A 23,045-nucleotide genomic window follows, 5' to 3' on the forward strand; every position below is an offset into this window, starting at 1 on the left:
TGGTTTCAACTCAGCAGACACCTCCACTTGATCACCCCGACACAAACCTGGTGAGGTATGATCACCACAGTTCTGGACTTGGGCGGGGGTGGGGGTGGGGGCCACTGTCTGTGCGGAGTCTGCACTTTCTCCCCGTGTCTGGCAATTTTTTCACACAGAGGGTGGTGAGTGTCTGGAATAAGCTGCCAGAGCTAATAGTCCAATTTTGTCTTTTAAAAAGCATTTAGACAGTTACATGGGTAAGGTGGGTATAGAGGGATATGGGCCAAATGCGGGCAATTGGGACTAGCTTAGGGGTTTAAAAAAAGGGCGGCATGGACAAGTTGGGCCAAAGGGCCTGTTTCCATGCTGTAAACCTTTATGACTCTATCTGACTTAATGGGCAAATAGGTATTTAGCTAAATAACTCATTTGAAAGTTAGCACCTTTCACAGTCCCTCAATAAAGTGTTAGCCGAGATTGGGGCTTTGAACCAAAATTGGCTGACGCGGAGGTGAGATAGGCTGACTGCCTATGTCTATGTGTGAAAAGCAACATCTTGGATGATAGCAGCGGTGTCCAAGGAATTGTGACTCTTTAAGGGTGGAAAAGTGAGAAAACCCAGCATGAAAAATAATGATCTGTTCTTGAAACTGTCTTGAAAAGGTCATGAATGTAGCCCAATCCATCACACAAACCAGCCTTCCATCCATTGACTCTGTCTACACTTCCCACTGTCTTGGGAAAGCAGCCAGCATAATTAAGGACCCCACACAGCTTGGGCACTCTCTCTTCCACCTTCTTCCGATGGGAAAAAGATACAAAAGTCACGTACCAATTGACGAAAGAACAGCTTCTTCCCTGCTGCTGTCAGAGTTTTGAATGGACCTACATCGCATTAGGTTGATCTTTCTCTGCACTCTAGCTATGACTGTAACACTACATTCTTCACTCTCTTGTTTCTTTCCCTATGAACGGTATGCTTTGTATAGGATGCAAGGAACAATACTTCTCACTGTATGCTAATACATGTGACAATAATAAATCAAATCAAATCAAAATATGATTGCTGCAGAGGTGCCTCTGCTGTCAGCTGCGGCACGTTGCAATTGGCACCACTGCAGGGTAAATGAGTCATGAGTGAGCACTTACATACAGCATGGGACAGATGGCCTTTCCACCCCAGACTGGGGGTCAGATCAATGGATTCCTGGGTGAAAAGGTAATCAAACCATATGGAGATTGGATAAGAAAGTGGAACAGAGGTAAATGGTCAGCTTTGATTGTGTCAAATATCGGAGCAGGCTTGAGGGGCTGGAAGGACTCATTCTATTCATAAATCTCTTTTTGGTATTTGGGAGAGCTCTCTGTGCATCAGTTGGTATTCCAAAGTGCTTTGGAGTGTTTCAAAGTGCAGCGCTATAAAAATACTAGGGAGAATTTTGTCACTGATTCAATTTCTCTTCCCTCCCCATTTTCTCCTATCCTGAAGCTAGTCACTTTTACAATTTAGAGGAAAGGTGTGATGACTTCAGCCAGGTGAATGAGGTCAGCCTACTAGAGTATGAACTGTCCTAATTTATGGTTAAATCAGGGAGTCTCATACTTCCTATTTAAAGCAGGTGCGTCAGACTCTCAGCCTGCATTCAGCAGGGAGCAACTGGAGAGCTGGCTGTGTACAGATGGTAAAAAGTCTGACAACACCAGGTTTTAGTCCAACCGATTTATTTGATAGTAAACGCACAAGCTTTCGAGGTTTCCCTCTTCGTCAGGTGAATGGAGAGTTCTGGCCTCGGACAGAGCATCTGTGCTTTATATGCTCTGTCCGAGGCCAGAACTCTCCATTCACCTGACGAAGAAGGAAACCTCGAAAGCTAGTGAGTTTACTATCAAATAAATCGGTTGGACTAAAACCTGGTGTTGTCAGACTTTTTACTGTGTTTACCCCAGTCCAACGCCGGCACATCCGCATCATGTGTACAGATGTACAGTGTAAATAAAGTAACTTGGTGATGGGACTTTGGCCTCCGTGGAGTTATTACAAAATTTTACACTGGCTGCAATTCCTCCAAACACACCCCCAAAATTAGCATATTATTTCCGATGCATTCTTTTTTATTAAAGTTCCTCGTCTTTATGTCTAGGGTGGAACAGAGGTTAGCACTACTGCCTCAGAGCGTCAAGGACCTGAGTTCAATCCCAGCCTCCGATGACTGTCTGTGTGGAGCCTCTCAGGTGATAAGCTGCTGGCGACAGACTAGTTGTAGGAATTATTAACTACAGAAATAGACCGATGCCCTGTCAGGGTGAGGAAAGGTTAAGAGAGGGAGAGAGTGTCTTTGGCCGGGATTCTCTGACCTCGCTCGCGGTGGGGATTCTCCAAACGGAGATTTGGCAATGGAAGGTGAGGCCTACGACATTGGAGAATATCTCTGAGCTTCGTCTTCAGCTCTTTATTATCCACAAGGCCATTCACTAAGGTTCTGTGCTGTCATAGAACATAGAACACTACAGCACAACAGGCCCTTCGGCCCACAAGTTGCACTGATCACATCTATACCTACTAAGCCATAGAACTATCTGTAACTCCCAATCCCATTAGATCCCACATACTCATCCAGAAGTTTTTTAAAAGACCCCAGCGAGTTCGCCTCTACCACCACCGATGGCAGCCGATTCCATTCGCTCACCACCCTCTGAGTGAAAAACTTACCCCTAACATCTCCTCTGTACTTGCTTCCCAGCACCTTAAACCTGTGTCCTCTCGTAGCGACCATTTCAGCCCTGGGAAATAGCCTCCGAGAATCCACCCTATCTATTCCTCTCAACATTTTATAAACCTCTATCAGGTCGCCTCTCAACCTTCATCTCTCCAGGAAGAAGAGACCTAGCTCCCTCAACCTACCTTCATAAGGCATGCCTCCCAATCCAGGCAACATCCTTGTAAATCTCCTCTGCACCCTCTCAATAGCCTCCACATCCTTTCTGTAGTGAGGTGACCAGAACTGCGCACAGTACTCCAAGTGGGGTCTGACAAGGGTCCTATAAAGTTGCAGCATTACCTCCCGACTCCTAAATTCAATCCCTCGATTAATGAAGGCCAGTACACCATACGCCGCCTTGACCACATCCTCCACCTGCGAGGCCGATTTAAGAGTCCTATGGACCCGGACCCCAAGGTCCCTCTGCTCTTCAACCCAGTCATTGTGCAACAACAGCCGAAAAATGTTGTCCATGGCAACAGGGACCGCACAACCACAGCCCAGGCTACCTGGTCATTCACTGCTCAGGTTTGAACCCCTCATCTCTGGTTATCGTGGGTTCTGTCTCCCTGATTCACACCACTTGACGACTCACAACAGTCCCTATCAGCCAACTGTGCTTTAAAAGAAATGAAACTCGCCCGCTGTTGGAAGACAATGGGCAGAGAGCCAAATCGCTCAGTATGTTCATCAGCTCTTGTCCAAGTCCAACAATCCTCCGTGCTATGGGAGCGAGTGTGGTGGATAATGCAGCCTGCGCCAGCTGCCCAGATCCAGACATCGTTGCAGTGAAACTGCTTCCTTCGGGAAGTTATCTTGGCCTTCTCTGATACATCTCTCCTACTGACGTCAAGATGATAGATTATTCTGGAACCTGCTTTCAGTGAGTTATGTCTCCTTTCACAACAGCCTCTCCTCTTCACAGCAAAGGTCAGACAGTTTGATTCCACTTGTGACTCATTCCTTCATCAGGTCCCTCCAGCCTGCGGAACTCCCTCCGTCATTCCTTCCCCGTGACAACTTCAGCTTCTTAAAGCCCTGGATTTATATCCCTCGGCCGACATCCCAAAACAGATGGTCCAGTTATTGTCGCATCTCTCTAAGTCCGGGCCACCAACCAGAAAGGCACCAGCATCGGTTGTACGTCTGCACCTGGCTTACACGGCACGGTGGCACAGTGGTTAGCACTGCTGCCTCCCAGCGTTACGGACCCGGGTTCAATTCCCGGCTCGGGTCACTGCCTGTGTGGAGTTTGCACATTCTCCCCGTGTCTGCGTGGGTTTCCTCCTGGTGCCCCGGTTTCCTCCCGCAGTCCAAAGACGTGCGCTGCGACGATTGTAATACCCGCGGTTAAAGACCCAATACTATTACAAAGAGGTGCAGGGATACTCTCCCCAGTATCCTGGCCAATACTTATCCCTAAGAACTTAAAAACTGATCACCATCACATTATCATTCCTAGACCCTTACTGTGTGCAAACTGACAGCGGTGCTTTTGGATTTACAACAGCTGAAAAAAGTTTGTCAGTGACTGCAAAGAACTTTAGGACTTCCTGAGGGTGTGAAGGAGGCTGCATAAATGGAAGTTTTTATTTCCTTCTGTTAATTAGATACGGATTTAGATATAGAATATAGAAACCTTACAGTGCAGAAGGAGTTCATTCAGTCCATTGAGTCTTCATCAACAACAATCCCACTCAGGCCCTATCCCCGTAACACCAAGTAGTTACCCCGCTAATCCCTCTAACCTACGCATCCCAGGACACTGAGGGGCAATTTAGCATGGCCAATCCACCTAACCTGCACATCTTTGGAGTGCAGTAGGAAACCGGAGCACCCGGGGGAAACCCACGCAGACATGGGGAGAACTTGCAGACCCCGCGCAGACAGTGACCCAAGGCCGGGAATCGAACTCGCGTCCCTGGACCTGCGAGGCAGCCAGACGCTAATTAATGCTGGATTATAAATTGGAAAAGAACAGGAGAAAACTGACAAGGCGGCAGCTGGGAGCCTCGTCACAGGCCACAAATAATAAGCCTGAGTCAGTCTCCACGGTCTCGCGCAGTGAGACACGTGGGGTTTGCAGCCTACAGCCCGTCTACTGAGCTTAAGCAGCAGGTGACAGGGAAGAATGCGAGGCAGGCAGCCAATACCTAAATATGGCTCCGTTAGCCCTCTCCCCCTCCGCTGCCTGCACTCTGAGCTAAGATACAATGCGAGCGGTCTGATGAGCTGGGATCACTGCTGCCCTCTGCTGAGCTGTCGATGCTTTTCACCAATAAGAAAAGAAAGTCTCCTTGCATTTATACTGCACTTTTCACCACAGCAGGGACAGCAAAGTGAAATAATGACAATGCAGCAACGCTAGAATCATAGAATCCCAACAGTGCAGAAGAAGGCCATCCAGCCCGTACCAGCAATAATTCCACTCCATAACCCAAATATTTACCCTGATACGACTAATCAACCTAACCCACACATCTTTAGACTGTGGGAGGAAACCGGAGCACCCGGGGGAAACCCACGCAGACACGGGGAGAACTTGCAGACCCCGCACTGACAGTGACCCAAGGCCGGAATCGAACCCAGGTCCCTGGTGCTGCAAGGCGGAAGTGCTAACCACTGTGCCACCATGCCGCTCCTTGAAAATTGGGAATTCTCTCCCATGGGAAGCAGTTGGGGCTGAGAAAATTTCCAAACTGTGATGGATAAATGACTGTTACAGAAGGGATGTCTAATCGGGTGAGTGGAGTCAAGATACAAATCGGCCGTGGTCCAAATGATTGGCTGAAGACGCCGAACGGTCTCCTTCTCCTGATTAATAAACGTGGTTAGCACTGCTGCTTTACAGCGCCAGGAACCCGGGTTCGATTCCTGGCTTGGGTCACTGTCTGTGCGGAGTCTGCACGTTCTCTCTGTGTCTGTGTGGGTTTCCTCCGGGTGCTCCAGTTTCCTCCCGCAGTCTGAAAGATGTGCTGGTTAGGTGCATTGGCCATGCCAAATTCTCCCTCAGTGTACCCAAACAGGCACCAAAGTATGGCGAGTAAGGGATTTTCACAGTAACTTCATTGCAGTGTTAATGTAACACTGTATGTTAATGTACTTGCGACACTAATAAGCAAATTTTAAAAATGATGGCATCATCCGTTTGACAAAATGTTACTGACAAAACATTCGGGGGAATTTTCCAGCCGTTCACGCTGGCGGGGTTCTCCAGTCTCGCTGGCAGTGCACCCTCCTGTGGGTTTCACAACCATGCATGGCGACATCAGTGGGAAATCCCATTGAAAGCGGCGAGACCAGATGATCCAGCCACCAGTAAGCCACATGCCACCTCCCACCATCAAGAACCACATGGTTGGGAGGCTGGAGATGTCCCTCCATTAACTCCGTTTCTCTCTCTGTAAATGCTGAGTGATCAAACGAGCTTTGTGAACATTTCAGATTTCCAGCACCTGCAGTATTTTGCTTTAAGGCATTTCCATCAGTGTTCGTTGAGGGATGAATGTTGGCCAGGATCCGGGGAAGGACATCCCTGATCCTTTCAATAGCACTGTGAGATAGTTCACCTGAAAGGGCAGACAGGGCTTGGGTAATGAGTCTCACCAGCAGGGCAGCATCTCTGACAGTGCAGCATTCCCTCAACGTGGCAGCAAAGGCTGGTGACAAGCGTGGCTAGGACAGGGACCACACCCAGTCTGAACTACTGCCTTCGGGTGAGGAGGAGGAACAACACAAGGCAATCCACCAAAGGCTGGAGAATTGGCTTGGAGGAGTTACTGGCTCTGAAGGGAGAGAGTAGGTGTGTTCAATTATCGTAAAAACGCAACTTGTAAATGACAATTTTTTTTATTCATTTGTGGGACATGGGCGTCGCTGGCTGGCCAGCATTTATTGCCCATCCCTAGTTGCCCTTGAGAAGGTGGTGGTGAGCTGCCTTCTTGAATTGCTGCAGTCCATGTTCTGTGGGTTGATCCACAATTCCAGTAGGGAATTCCAGGATTTTGACCCAGTGACTGCGAAGGAATGGTGATATATTTCCAAGTCAGGATGGTGAGTGGCTTGGAGGGAAACTTGCTGGTGGTGGTGTTCCCATGTATCTGCTGCCCTTGTCCTTCTAGATGGAAATGGTTGTGGGTTTGGAAGATGCTGTCTAAGGATCTTTGGTGAATTGCTGCAGTGCATCTTGTAGATAGTACACACAGCTGCTACTGAGCGTCGGTGGTGGAGGGAGTGGATGTTTGTAGATGTGGTGCCAATCAAGCAGGCTGCTTTGTTCTGGATGGTGCAAGTGGGGAGTTATTCCATCACATTCCTGACATATGCCTTGTAGATAATGGATAGGCTTTGGGGAGTCAGGAGATGAGTTACTCACTGCAGTATTCCTAGCCTCTGACCTGCTCTTGTAGTAACTGTGTATATGGGGCAAATCCAGTTGAGTTTCTGGTCAATGGTGACCCCCTAGGATGTTGACAGTGGGGGGATTCAGTGATGGTAACACCATTAAATGTCATGTAGGTGGTATTACTGCACAATATTGCATACACCATTTTACTTTGTATTTTAGAAAGGTCACCCAGTTTGGACACATTTTTCACCAATTGCTATCAAGTTCACACGTAGAATCAGCAGCAACTTAAGAGTCACAAAGATATACAGCACGGGAACAGGCCCTTCGGCCCAAATCGTACATGCCAACCAGGTTTCCGAAACTGAACATATTGAGTCATAGAGATATACAGCACGGAAACAGGCCCTTTGGCCCAACTCCTTCCTAAATACAGAGTAGTGCTCCCTCTATACTGTCCCCATCAAACATTCCCAGGACAGGTACAGCGAACAAATCGATTATATAGCACCTTTAATGTAATAAAACTTACTGAGGCGCTTCACAGGAGCCTAATCGGGCAAAATCTGACACCAAATCACATAAGGAGTTATTAGGAAAGTTGTTCAAAAGGTTGATCAAAGAGTTCAGTTTTAAGGATTAGCTTCAAGCATGAGAGAGAGGTAGAGAGGCACAGAGGCTTGGTGGCGGCAGGGGGGATCTTGAACAATAGGAGGGGTGCTGAGACCAGTGAGGACATGGGAGGATTTGAAAGGTCCCACTTTGATCTCTCTGTCCTTTGCCTGCTGCACTCTTCCAATGAAACTTAATGCAAACTAGCACTGTTGCCTTGCAGCACCAGGGACCCAGGTTCGATTCCCGGCTTGGTTCACTGTCTACTACTGTCACTGTCTGTCACTGTCCTATTCTAGTCACCACACTCCAGTGCCTGTTCGGGTACACTGAGGGAGAATTTAGCACGGCCAATGCACTTAACCAGCATATCTTTTGGACTGTGGGAGGAAACCAGAGCACCCGGGTAAAACCCACACAGACGTGTGGAGAATGTGCAGACTCCGCACAAACAGTGACCCAAGCCAGGAATCAAACCCAGGTCCCTGGCACTGTAAGGCAGCAATGTTAACCACTGTGCCACTACTCTCTGATATAACACACTAACTGCCAGCCCTATGTGTTTCCCTATCTCTCTTTGTGTGCTTGGACCCCTGTTTTTAGTTCACTAAATTATTAGCATCTTGGTAACTCATTTCTTCATGTCAAGAGCTGTAAAGCATAATTAAAAATGCTGTCCACAAACTGGGCCCGAGACTTACCGGCATCCATCTCACAAAGAAAAACTTTAATATAAACTTGACCCAGGTTTCACCTTTCTTAACACACAAATACACAATATAAATTAAACTTAAAGCTATACATTATTCCAAATATCAGTGATACGCACATCCCATGAATGAATAAGGGAAAGTGGTAGACTGGACAGGAATGTGTTAGAATGATGCTTTAGTACTTTTTCAATTGCAGTCAAACAGTGGATTATACTGCTATGAAGATGAGCCTATGAAGGGTGGTCCCTTTAAAAGCTAGTTTTGTGGTCAGTGCTTGAATGTTTAAAATACAGGAGTACATAAATTACAAAATTTGTAACAAGGACTAAGCATCAGGGTTGCTTTGGTAACAGGCTTTGCAGGCTTTTGCATTTTGATAGCCTATCAGTTTAAAGAAGACAGTCAGCTAATAGCCTATCAGTTTAAAGAAGACACTCAGTGATCAGAACCCTATCAAATTTGAATTTGCTGTTGTTTACAGCCTCAGGCCAATCCTGGTGTAGGAAAATGGATAGGTCATCAGTACTATAAAAAATAGGAACTCAACTGCCTGCCTTCAGTTGAGCTCAGTTCAATCAGCTCAGTTCAGTGGAAGTAGAACAGAAAAGCTGCCACCTCGCAACATGTAGAGAGGGCAAGGGCTGCTGTCTGCCAGCTTAAAATATCTCTCAAGTGAGCTCTCCATCTACCTTTCAGAAAGGCATGAAATCAGAAGGAGTTTACCACCGATGACATCGACAAAAGAATTCCAAAGGTTTTTATCCCCCAAATGTACAAAACCTGTCTGTATATTTTTTGAGACAGACTAAGTTAATATTACTATTTTCTGATAATTAATGCATTTGCATTTATTTGAACAGCCTTCCAGTCAAACCTTACTTTAATTGCTATATTACTTGTTCAGCTAAAGTTCCTGGTTGGTTATATAGATAACTTGTTAATTATTCACTTCGAGTGAGTGTCAGGTCTTTCTGTGACTGAATCTCTAAATGTGAATGAAGAACAGTTAGTACTTTCCCAAACACTTTAACCACATTACAAAGTGAGGGGTAATGGAGATTAACCTCTGCATCGTAACAGTACGAATAACTTAGACAAATACAGACTCACCAATGTCATTTGCGAGCGAAGTTGGGTCAGATGCACCCAGAGTGGCCTCAAACTCCTCCTGTAGGCGATAAGCCCTCTGAAGCAGAGATTCCAGCTTGTGTATGAATTCTGCACTAATGATGTCCTATTTGAGGCAAGCAGAGATAGATTCATTACCCACGGAACAATGCTGGCCTTCTAGGATATGCCCCGTAAATCGGCTTGGTCATAGGCAGCAACAAGTTCAATCCTCACTCCACTGTCATCAGCTCAGCATCCAGGCTGAAATGCCACTGCAGGAGTCCTACATGATGGAAGGTGGGATGTTAAACTGAGACCTCCCCCCCACCCCCCTCACCCTTCTCAGGTGAATGTAAAAGATCCAACAGCACTATTCCAAAGAAGAGGGCGGCACTGTGGCACAGTGGTTAGCACTGCTGCCTCACAGCGCCAGGGACCTGGGTTCGATTTCCAGCTCGGGTCACTGTCTGTGCGGAGTTTGCGCATTCTCCCCATGTCTGCGTGGGTTTCCTCTGGGTGCTCCGGTTTCCTCCCACAGTCCAATGATGTGCAGGTTAGATGGATTGGCCATGCTAGATTGTTCCTTAGTGTCAGGTGGACTAGGTAAATATGCGGGGTTGTGGGGGTCGGGCCTGGATGGGATTACTGTCGGTGCAGCCTTGATGGCCTCTTTCCGCACTGTAGGGAATCTATGATTCTATGAAAAGCATTGGATTTCCCCAGCATCCTGTTCAATGTCTATCCCTCAGTCCGGAAAAGAGTAGACCATAAAAAGAGTTTCTGACTTCCACTGCCCTTTGTGTGAAGAAATGCTTCCTGACATCACTCCAGTCCATAAAAAACATATCCATAGTTGCTCCCATATTTTAATTATCACTTCAAAAAATGCCAGTGTTATACATGACATGCCCTTTACAAATCCACTTAGGCTTTAACACTAACATCACTAAAAATAAATCAACTTGTCATTTATCTGCACTGTTTGTTAGAGCTTCAATGTGAAAATTGGCTGCTGTGCTTCCTACACCACCACAGTTGCAACACTTTAAAACTAATTTAACTAATTAACTTCGATTGTCTAACAAAACCCCTGACCCAAGGAAAGTGCTTTATAAATGAAAAGTTTTGGTTTCTTTTCCCTTTTACGAAATGCTCCATGTTCCGCTCTCTTTGTGAGGTTAGGATACTGTACGTGAAGCAACTTGAATTCCGAGGTCATGTAGCTTACTTTGATATTTAAAATATGCCAGATTAGCCGGTTTGATCACTGATTCAACCAGCAGCCAGTAATTGTATCTAAGTGCTCTCTCCCACTCTTGCTAATGGGCCCCTTACATTGTGGATATGCTTCACTCTTCCTGTCCCAAACATGCATTGTCCTTCACTTATCCACATTAAAATGCATTAATTCTCCACAAACCTTCAATATTATAATAGTAGCCATTCCATGTTCAATTATTTATGAAAAGTGCAAACACAAGTCATTTTTTTATTTATTTGTTTACAGAATGTGGGAGCTGCTGGCTCAGCCAATGTTTATTACCCACTCTTAATTGCCCTTCAGAAGGTTGTGGTGTGCCTTCTTGAACCACTGCAGTCCAGGCGATGAGGGTATACTGCAGTTCTACTAGGAAGTTCCAGGATTTTGACCCAGCGACAGTGAAAGGAGGTCGATATACTTCCAGGTCAGGATGGTGAGTGTTGTGGAGGGGAACTTGTAGGTGGTGGTGTTCCCAAGTGCCTGCTGCCCTTGTCTTTCTGCATAGTAGAGGTCACAGGTTTGGAAAGTGCTGCCTAAGGAGCCTTGGTAAGTTGCTGCCTCTTGTGGATGGTACACACAGCTGCCAAATTGCATCGTTTGTGGAAGGAGTGGATGTTGAAGGTGATGGATAGAGGGCCAAGCAAGTGGGGCTGCTTTATCTTGGATGGTGTTGAGCTTCTTGAGTGTTATTGGAGTTGCACATATACAGGCAAATGGCCAGTGTTCCATCTCATCCCTGACAAGTGCCTTGTCGATGGTGGACAGGCTTTGGGGGAGTCAGGAGGTTGAGTTACTCGCTGCAGAGTTCCCAGCCTCTGACATGCTGTTGAAGCCATAATATTTACATGGCTGGTTCAGTTTAGTTTATTGTCAATATTGCCAAGATGTTTAAAACACACTCCTGTAGAATTCCACTAAGTTTGTACCCCAGATGGAGTCTTAAATATTTGTCATTAGCTTCCATTTTCAAAAGGTGTGTGCTATGACACAGTCGGTAACACTTCTTGACCTTGTTAGAAGGTTGCAGGTTTAGATCATAGATTCAAATCCCACTCCACTGAGTCATAGAGTCCCTACAATGCAGAAGGAGGCCATTCAGCCCATCGAGCCTGCACTGACAACAATCCCATCAGGGTCCAGCCCCGTAACTCCATGTATTTACCCTGCTAATCCCTCTGACACTAAGGGGCAATTTAGCAAAGCCAATTAACCTAACCAGCACATCTTTGGACTGTGGGAGGAAACCGGAGCACCCGGGGGTAACCCACACAGACACAGGGAGAGCGTGCAAACTCCACACAGACAGACAGTGACCTGAGGCTGGAATTGAACCCACGTCCCTGGTGCCGTGAGGCAGCAGCACCAATCTCTGGGTCAAGTACTTCATGGTGGCTGACACTCCTGTGCAGTGCTGAGAGAGTGCTGCACTGTTGGATGTGTTGACTTTCCAATGAGAAGTTAAACCGCTCAGGTGACCATAAAGGAAGCCCTTATTCCCCTTTTATACCTATTACCCATTATCACATTGCTGTTTGTGGGAGCTTGCTGTGTACAATTGGTTGCCATGCTAGGCCATTTCAACCACATTGTGAGTGTCAACCACATTGCTATGGGTCCGGAGTCACATGTAGGCCAGACCAGGCAAGGATGGCTGATTTCCTTCCCTAATGGACATTATTGAACTGGATGGTTTTTTCCAACAATCGACAATGGCTTCATGGTCATCGATAGATTCTGAATTCCAGATTCTTTAAACTAAATTCAAATTCCACCATCAGCTGCAGAAGTACATCCTTGCTCTTGTATTCTAGCCCGCTCGAAATGAATGCTAACATTGCATTTGCCTTCCTAACTGCCGATTGAACCTGCACGTTAACCTTAAGAGAATCTTGAACAATGACTCCCAAGTCTCTCTGTGTTTCTGATTTCCTAAGCATTTCCCCTTTTAGAAAATAGTCTATGCCTCCATTCCTCCTTCCAAAATGCATAACCTCACACTTTTTCACATTGCATTCCACCTGTCACTTCTTTGCCCACTCTTGTAACCTGTCCAAGTCCTTCTGCACCCCCTCGCTTCCTCAATACTCCCCGTCCCGCTACATATCTTTGTAGCATCTGCAATCTTAGCAATAGTGCCTTCAGTTCCTTCCTCCAAATCATTAATGTATATCTTTAATGTTTCACTTCCCCTCCTCAGTGGCGAGTCCTTACCTCTACGGTTTCTTCTGCAATGGCGTCTCCTGCCCCCAGTTTAACAGCGGTGCAGTTTAACTCATCCTCTGCCTGCCTGCTGCGAAAGGACAGAGCCTGCTCCCATCGCTGGAGCGCTTCTTCAAACAGCTCCATACCTACACAGGGGCGAGAGTCAGAGGAATGGCAGCATCTCTGTTACTGGCACAAACCACGGAGAGATTTTAAAAAGAACAGCAGATACCAGAGAGAGAAAACATTCATCTATATAAGCACACTTCACAGATTAATTATCAAGCTGGGCTCACGGTTCCTCTCCAGGGGAGTGATCCTGCAGCACCATTCGAAGGAGAGCTGGGAATTCTCCTCAGTCCCCTTGCTAACCTTTTTGAGTGACACAGTGGTTAGCACTGCTGCCTCAGAGTGCCAGTATTCGACTCCCAGCTTGGGTCACTGTACGGAGTCTGCATGTTCTCCCTGTGTCTGCGTGGGTTTCTTCCAGGTGCTCCGGTTTCCTCCCACAGTCCAAAAAACGTGCCTGTTAGCTGCATTGGCTGAGCTCAATTCTCTCTGTGTATCCAAACAGGTGCCGGAGTGTGGCGACCTGGGGGATTTTCATGATAGCTTCATTGCAGTATTAATGTAAGCCTACTTGTGACACTAATAAATAAACTTTAGTGAGCAGCACAGTGATTAACACTGCTGCCTCACAACACCAAGGGCCGGGTTTGATTCCAGGCTCGGGTCACTGTACATGTGGAGTTTGCACATTCCCCTCGTGTCTGCATGGGTTTCCTCCGGGTGCTCCGGTTTCCTCCCACAGTCCAAATATGTGCGGGTTAGGTTTGTTGGCCATACTAAAATTGCCCTTACTGTCCTGATATGCATAGGTTAGAGGGATTAGTGGGTAAATATGTAGCGATATGGGGGTAGGACCTGGGTGGGAGTGTGGCCGGTGCAGACTCGATGGGCCAAATGGCCTCTTTCTGTGCTGTAGGGTTCTATGATCTTTGGAAATCGCTACCCCAGGGGATTGTGGATGTTGAATACATTTTAAGGCTGGATAGGCAGGTGTTTGGTGTCACAGGGCATTGAGGGATATGGTAAGCGGGCAAGAAAGTCTAATTGAAGCCCAAGGCAAGCCATGTTCGTACTGAATGATGGAACAGAATCGATGGGCTGTGTGAGATACTCCTGCTCCTAGTTCTTGTGTTCTTTCTTTAGGTCACTTCGCTTTCCCTTTCACAAGATTCTCCATCTTGTTCTACCATCACCGGTGATGAAGTGGACAGGGAAAGAACTTCAGGTTTCTAGGTGTCCAGATCACAAGCAATCTGTTCTCTTCTCTTCATGCCGATATTATAGTTAAGAAAGCCCACCAACGCCTCTACTTTCTCAGGAGGCTCAGGAAATTCAGCATGTTCATTACAACTCTCACCAATTTTTACAGATGCACCTTAGGAAGTATCCTTTCTGGATGTATCACGGCTTATATGGCTCCTGCTCTAACCAAAATCGCAAAAAACTACAAAGGCTTGTGAACGTAGCCCAATCCATCATGCAATCAAGCCTTCCATCCATTGACTCTGTCTACATTTCCCCTTGCTTCAGAAAAGCAGCCAGCATAATCAAGGACCTCACGCACCCGGGACATTCTCTCTTCTACCCTCTTCCTTCGGGAAAAAGATACAAAAGTCTGAGGTCACGTACCAACCGACTCAAGAACGGCTTCTTCCCTGCTGCCATCAGGCTTTTGAATGGACCTACCTCACATAAAGTTGATCTTTCTCTACACCCTAGCTATGACTGTAACACTACATTCTGCACCCTCTCCTTTCCTTCTCTATGAACGGTATGCTTTGTCTGTATAGCGCGCAAGATATAATACTTTTCACTGTGTGTTAATACATGTGACAATAACAAATCAAATCAAATAAAAACCTACCCATCAGATACAGGTTTTCAGGAGTAGTCACCGGCACGTTAACCAGGTTGATTTCATTTTCTTCAGCGACTTTGTCCCACAAGTTAGACGCAGCACACACGCAGCTGTGTGAGGAATTCACACTCCGAACCTGGGTACACAAACAAGCGAACAACTGCTTGAATCATTTTCCAGTTAATATCGCAGAATCCCTACAGCGTATCTGACCCATCGAATCTGTACCAACCACAATCCCACCCAGGCCCTCATCCCGTAACCTAACATGTTTATCCCACTAATCCCCTTGACACTGAGGAGCAGTTTAGCACGACCAATCCACCTAAGTGGAGTGTGAGAGGAAACCGGAGCACCCGGGGGAAAGCCACAGTTCGTGCAACCATCAAAAAAATACAGAATAGCCACTTGTCTCAGAGTCATAGTCATAGAGATTTACAGCATGGAAACAGGCCCTTTGGCCCAACTTGTCCATGCCACCCTTTTTTAAAACCATTAAGTTAGTCCTAATTGCTCGTGTTTGGCCCACATCCCTCTACAACCATCTTACCCACGTAACTGTCTAAATGCCTTTTAAAAGACAAAATTGTACCTGCCTCTATTCTTGAAGGATGTCGAGTCACCAGGAATAAAGCAGTGGTCAAATCAGAGGTTGGAAACATTTTGCGGAGTGGGGGGCTTAACTAAATCACTACTACATCACTTACAATCCTCTGCGAAGCTGCCTCATTTGCCACAGCTAATGTTATCTTCATTATTGTACTGATGTATTTGTAAGATGTTAACAAATCTGTGTTTGATCTGAACTTAAGCTGTATTTGAGGAACAGATCAGTTAGACCCGAGGTCATGGCTGTACAGGAGCTCCAAATGGAAGGAAAAGCGAGTTGAAGACTGGAATTGTATCGAAACTGGGCCCAGCTGGGAATAACTGGTATTCGCTGGGCACAACCGGGCATACTTTAGCACCTAACTTTGTCAGCCAACTTTGGCTGTGGCCCTTTATGATTTATTGGGAACAACGGAGCTGTGAACTGGGAAGTCTGCACGCACTATACGGCTCTCTTCGTGTGACTGTATGGAGTGCGACTATCGTTGGCAAGGCCAGCAATTATTGCCCATCCTTAACTGCCCTTTAACAAGGGGGCTTGCTCAGCTATTTCAGGGGGCAATTAAGAGTCAACCACATTGCTGTGGCTCTGGAATCACATGTAGGCCAGACCGGGTAAAGACAGCAGATTTCCTTCCCTAAGAGACATTAGTAAACCAGATGGGTTTTTACGCCCATTGATGACAGTAATCATGGTTGCTGTGACTGAGAGTAGCTTTCAGTTCCAGATTTACCAATTTAATTTAAGTTCTGTGCTGGGATTTGAACCCATGTCCCCTAGCGTGGTTCTCTGGATTAATAGACATGGGCATAGAATCCCCACAGTGTAGAAGGAGGCTATTTGGCCCATTGAGTCTGCACCAACCATAATCCCACGCAGGCCCTAACCCCTTAACCACATGTATTTACCCTAACTAGTCCACCTGACAATAATGGGCGATTTAACATGGCCAATCAGTCTAACCCACACAACATAAGACTATGGGAGGAAACCCACACAGACACGGGGAGAATGTGCAGACTCCACACAGACAGTGACCCAAGCCGGGAATCGAACCCGGGTCCCTGGCGCTGTGAGGCAGCAGTGCTGACCATGCCGCCCTGGTGAGTGGTTTAACCACTACGCCACCATTTCCCCCTAATTCCTATGTGTCATCAGGTTGGACACAGTGGTATAAGTGCTGGTTGTTGAATTTTGCTGAACATGGTTGCGTGTTATCAGATTGTACAGACTCTTTCCCATCACCTTCCCTGACTGGATTAACCCAATTGATACAAAATTGCAGCAGTTAGGGTCAGTTGGCAACTCCCAGTCAGCGCATGTGCCGCTATCCTGTCCAGGCGGGTAGGAAATGCTTGCCCTGCCCCTCTGGCCCCCGCCGCACTGTCTCCCTCCTGTCTGAGTGAGGGGTAACCTCTGGAGATTTGACTTACTGCTCTCCAACTGCTTACCGAGACCAGACTCTGCGCCGAGCCGGAGTACTTGCTGAGCAGCCCCGCAGACGCATACGTGTTTAGCGAGTGCGATCCCTTCGACTGCAGGGAGAGGCTCAGGTTTTGTCGACTGCTGGCACAACTCGAACCTGTGAGTGAAAATCACAAAGGTGGGGAGCTGGGTGACATGGGCGCAAACACATCACTTCTTGTCACCTTTCACAGTTTGAAAGGCAGAGAGAGAGCTTGTATTTACATAGCACCGTTCACAACCTCAAGGTGTCTCAGAGCACTCTGAATGAAAGGCTATCATAGAATCTATAGTGCAGAAGGAGGCCATTTGGCCCATCGAGCCAGCACCAACAACAATCCCACCCAAATCCTATCCCTGTAACCCCATATATTTACCCCGCTAATCCCCCTAACAGTAAGGGTCAATTTAGCATGGCCAATCAACCTAACCCGCACATCTTTTGGACTGAGGGAGGAAGCTGGAGTACCCTGACAAAACCCACGCAGACACGGGGAGAATGTGCAAACTCCACACAGGCAGTGACCCGAGGCAGGAATTGAACCCAGGTCCCTGGCACTGTGAGGCAGCAGCACTAACCACTGCGCCACTGTGCCACCCTTAGATTGCATTACTATTGAAGAGTAATGCAGGAAGTGCAGCAGCACAAATTAGAGCACCCAAAAAAAAATTTATCATCACGTTGGCTGGGGAATATTGACCAGGGTACCCAGGAGACCTCCCAATAATGCCCACAGAATCTGTCCCCCTCACCTGAGAGGTCAGATTGGACCTCAGTTTGACACTGTATCTGAAGAGTCATAGCTCCAACTGTGCACCCGTCCCTCAGCCTAGGGGAGGCAGTGGTGTAGTGGTATTGTCACTGGATTAGTAATCCAGAGAACACAGGCAAGATCTGGGGACCTGGGTTCAAATCTCACACTGCAGATATTTGAATTTGATGATGATGTTGCCGTGATGGGTGGGGAGAGAGCTCCTAACAATTGTGTGGTGTGAGTGAGTGCGCCTGATAACTTGATGATAGGGGGGCGCTGGGGAAGTTTAACACCAGTTCTACCTTTGAGGATATTATCCCCAATCTCTGCCGGCTTTATCAGGTCCCACCCCACTCCCAGAGTGCCAGAAAATGTGGTCTGAAAACTTGGCGGTGCAGCCGAAGGGATACACAACAGTCTTCAATTAAAGGCTTAACAAATTAAGGGCTCAAATGTTAAAAGGCCTCTAAAATAGCCATGGGTTCGAATCACACTCAGCATCTGCAAAAACTGCACTGACACTCCAAAGCAGCATTGATGGAGTGCTGCACTATCAGAAGTGCCAGCTATTGGATGAGACGTTAAGGGAGGGCTGCAGGTGAACATAAAAGATCCCACAGCATTATTTCAAAGAGGAGCAAGGAAGTTCAACAATGTGCAGGTTTGGTGGATTGGCCATGCTAAATTATCCCTTTAGTGTCATAGAATCATACAGTGCGGAAGAAGGCCATTCGGCCCATTGAGTCTGCACCGACCACAATCCCACCCAGGCCCTATTCCCATAACCCCGTGCATTTACCCTAGCTGGACCCCTGACATTAGGGTCAATTTAGCATGGCCAATCCACTGAACCCACACATCTTTGGACTGTGGGAGGAGACCAGAGTACCTGGAGGAAACCCACACAGACACGGGGAGAATGTGCAAAGCACATAAAGACAGCCACGCAAGCTGGGAACCAATCCCTGGCAATGCTAACCACTGTGCTGCCATGCCGCCCTCAGTCAGGGGAACACAGGTAAATACAGGGGTTACAGGGAAAAGGCCTAGGTGGGATTGTTGTTGGTGCAGGCTCAATGGGCTGAATGGCCTCCTTCAGCATGGTATGGATCCTATAAGTTCTTCCTGACTCATATCTATCACTCAACTAATATCACTAAAACAGGTGACCTATCCAACACACACAGTTATTTGTGAGAGCTTGCTGTGCAAAAATTGACTGCTGCATTTCCTATGTTTCTTTTATTCATTTATGGGATCGATTCCCGGCTTGGTTCACTGCCTATGTGGTGTTTGCACATTCTCCCCATGTCTGTGAGCACCTCCGGGTGCTCCGGTTTCTTCCCACAGTCCAGAGATGTGCAGGTTAGGTGGATTGGCCATGCTAAATTGCCCCTTAGTGTCAGGGAACAAACTAGGGTAAATGCATGGGGTTATGGGGATAGCGCCTGGATGGGATTGTGGTTGGTGCAGACTTGATGGGCCAAATGGCTCATTTATTGCCTCCATAAGTGTCCCCCATTTCAGAGTCAATCACATTGCTGTGGATCTGGAGTCACATGTAGACCAAAGCAGGTGAGGGTGACAGGAGCGAATCAGTTGGGTTTTTACAACAATCTACAATTGTACTGTGGTCACTATTAAACCCTTAATTCCAGATTTTTATTGAATTCAAATTTCACCATTTGCCATGGTGGGATTTGAACCTGGGTCACAGGATCTTGTTCTGAGTCTCTAGATTGTTAGTCCCAATGAAAATACCACTACACCACAGCATGCCCTTATTTCATGATGTGGAGATGCCGGTGTTGGACTGGGGTGAGCGCAGTAAGAAGTCTCACAACACCAGGTTAAAGACCAACAAGTTTATTTGGAATCACAAGCTTTCGGGGCACAGCTCACCTGATGAAGGAACAACACTCCGAAAGCCTGCAATTCCAAATAAGTCTGTTGGACTTTAACCTGGCATTGTGAGACTTCTTACTGTACCCTTATTTTAAAATTGACAATGTTTCAAAAATACTTTATTCGCTTCAGAACAATATAAAACTATAAAAGGAGCTATATAAATGCAAGTTCCTCCTTTTTAGATCATTTTCCCCATCAAACAGCACAGCATTCCTTCAGCAAGTACCCCAAGACCGCTGCTATTTAAAATGTATTTTTGAAGTGTTATTAGCACTTTCAAAATGTATCACACAAACAGAAAAAAAACCATGGCGCAATATGTTCTGATCCATCCACAGCAGTAGTATCCCTTCGCTGGATGGATACATGGGGAAAAGAATCTTTCCTTCCACTATTGATTCCAATTACTATCCAGGATGGGGAAGTGCTGTTTCAATGTTTAAGTGTTTCCACTAGCTAGCTAGCCATTGGTGTGGACAGCTCACAAGAGGTTCTTCAGTCAAGAGAGACATAATTACATATCAAAATCCATTACTGCTTCCCGGCTGTCAAATAGAATTAACTTGTTTCTCCAGCAATGGAAACCCATTTTGAAAATGCTGATAAGGGCAGTGTGAGAAGAGAGAGAGAGAGAGAGAGCAGAGAATCATAGAGTAGAGTAGAATCATTGAATCCCTATAGTGCAGAAGGAGGCCATTCGGCCCATCGAGTTTGCACTGACTCTCTGACAGAGCATCTTTACCCAGGCCCAACCCAGCCCTATGCCCGTAACCTCACGCATTTATCCTGCTAATCCACACATCCACTGGGGTGGCACGGTGACACAGTGGTTAGCACTGCTGCCTCACAGAGCCAAGGCCAGATGGCCTACTCCTGCACCTAGTTCTTATGTTCTTATTAATCCAGAAACCCAGCTAATGTTCAGATTCAAATCTGGTCAGATGGTAAAATTTGAATACAATGAAAGTAAAGTTTATTTATTAGTCACAAGTAAAGCTTACGTTAACACTGCAATGAAGTTACTGTGAAAAATATCCAGAACTAAAAATCTACTGATGTCCATCAAACATTATCCACTGATGGAAAAATCCATCTAGTCCACTCATGCCGTTTAGGGAAGGAAATCTGCCCCCTTTACCCAGTCTGGCCTACATGTGACTCCAGAGCCACAGCAATGTGGTTGACTCTCAACTGCCCTCAAGTAACTAGGGATGGGCAATAAATGCTGGCCCAGCCAGCGACGCCCATGTCCCATCGAGCCAGTCCTTGATTGTGTTGGCTGAGGGAGAAACATCATTCCTGATACCAGGACTGCTTGCTCATCTTTGAATGGTGACATGAAATCTTTAAATTCCAAATGAGCCATCAAAGTAGTCAGCGAGGATCCCAGTTTAATGCCTTATCCTAGGATTCCTTGCAGCAAACAATAAAGCCCTGCACCAACACGACACAGAGAAGTCAGCGCAGAGAATATTCTCAAATCCCTTAACTGTCAACCTGTGAACTCAGAGCCATCGACAGAGCTGAACCTTTTAATAGAAATTAGTGGATGAATCTATGATCAGTTGTTCATTAGTTGGCAGTTTTCTCCAGGACGCTTAACATCCTTTGACCTGCAATTCCATTTAGGGATCGAGGTTTCAACTACCACATGGCAGTGAAACCAATGGTCGTCCTCAGGGATAGTTAGACATACCAATATAAGAATGTTTAAAAACAGAGAGAGGCCATTGGTCTCAAACAGGGCTATTTCATTTTCACAGGTCAACCCCCAACTATTATCTGTTCACCACCTACTTCAATCTTTATTCTTTCCAGACACATATCTGGTTGTTCCTTAAAGTCATCTGGTGCTGTGGTTGACATTTTCAACAACCCTGAATTCCATCTGGATGAAAGGTTCAAACTGAGTACAGGGGCATTGTTGGAGGTAACCGTCTCTCTGACGTGACACTGTACTAAGGCCCAGTCTCTCCTTTCAAAATCCAGTGGTTAGCACTGTTGCCTCACGTGCACTAGAGACCCAGGGTTCAATTCCGGCCTCGGGTGACTGTCTATGTAGAGTTTGCACATTCTCCCCGTGTCTGCATGGGTTTCCTCAGGGGAGCTCCAGTTTCCTCCCACAGTCCCAAGGTGTGTGGGTTAGGTTGATTGGCTATGCTGAATTGCCCCTTAGCATCAGGGGAATGTGCAAGGTAAATACGGGGATAGAGCTGGGTGGGATTGATGTTGGTGCAGGCTCAATGCGCCAAACAGCTTCCTTCTGCCCTGTAGGGATTCTATGATTTATTCCTCAACAGGCATTAAGTCATCTCATTATTTTTTGTGGGAGTCTTGCAGTGCTCAAACTGACTGCCAGATTTTCAATATTGCAACAGTAACTCCACATCAGAAACAGTCCATCTGTTGTAAATCATTGGCTTATCCTCAGGTTGGGAAAGACACTACATCAATGCAATTTTGTTTTGTCTTTCTATCTGAAATGAATTGAGGGTTTCGGGCAATGCCGCCAATGCAGCATGTACTCTTTAAGCAATAATAATTGAATTTCTAGGAGAGGAACTCTGTGATTGTGTGTGAGTGCCCTCACACAGACCTCTCCTTTCTCACAGTTAATTGAAATTTCAGTCAGGCAGTCTGATAGTCGGTTTAAAGTGGGGTAGCTACTTTGAATGCTATCCTTTATCTCAAGGGAGCTGGGATTCATAAGTGACGAATTAATGCTTCAATTTGCATCAGCAGGGACAAAATAGAAATGGTCGAGAGCTAGTTTTTAGGTGTCCAGATCACCAACAACCTGTCCTGGTGCCCCCATGCCGACACTATAGTTAAGAAAGCCCACCAACGCTTCTATTCAATCAGGACACTAAGGAAATTTGGCATGTCAGCTATGACTCTAACCAACTTTTATAGATGCATCATAGAAAGCATTCCTTCTGGTTGTATCATAGCTTGGTATGGTTCCTGCTCTGCCCAAGACCGCAAGGAATTACGGAAGGTCATGAATGAAGCCCAATCCTTCATACAGCCTCCCATCCATTGACTCTGTCTACACTTCCCGCTGCCTCAGCAAAGCGGCCAGCATAATTAAGGACCCCACACACCCCAGACGTTCTCTCTTCCACCTTCTTCAGTTGGGAAAAAGATACAAAAGTCTGACATCACATACCAACTGACTGAAGAACAGTGTCTTCCCTGCTGCTGTCAGACTTTTGAATGGACCTTCCTTGCATTAAGTTGATCTTTCTCTACACTCTAGCTATGGCTGTAACACTACGTTCTGCACTCTCTTGTTTCCTTCGCTATGAACGGTATGCTTTGTCTGTACAGCACACAAGAAACAATACTTTTTACTGTATACTAACAAATGTGACAAATCAAAGTTACACATAGC

At 46.4% G+C, this 23,045-nt stretch overlaps 1 protein-coding gene across 1 annotated transcript in view; it reads right to left on the reverse strand.

The window, feature by feature from the left end:
• Window positions 1-23,045, reverse strand: part of miga1 (mitoguardin 1) — an 85,074-nt gene that overhangs the window by 53,698 nt on the left and 8,331 nt on the right. Inside the window, exons 4-7 of the mRNA XM_080196499.1 lie at window positions 16,976-17,106; window positions 14,921-15,050; window positions 12,997-13,133; window positions 9,525-9,648 (exon numbers count right to left, since the gene is read on the reverse strand). Of these exons, the coding sequence (XP_080052625.1) occupies window positions 9,525-9,648; window positions 12,997-13,133; window positions 14,921-15,050; window positions 16,976-17,106 (522 nt within the window). The remainder of the gene's footprint in view (window positions 1-9,524; window positions 9,649-12,996; window positions 13,134-14,920; window positions 15,051-16,975; window positions 17,107-23,045) is intronic.

Source organism: Carcharhinus amblyrhynchos, chromosome 9 (assembly GCF_965287045.1).
Source record: "Carcharhinus amblyrhynchos chromosome 9, sCarAmb.v2.hapA, whole genome shotgun sequence".
NCBI classification, from domain to species: Eukaryota; Metazoa; Chordata; class Chondrichthyes; order Carcharhiniformes; family Carcharhinidae; genus Carcharhinus; species Carcharhinus amblyrhynchos.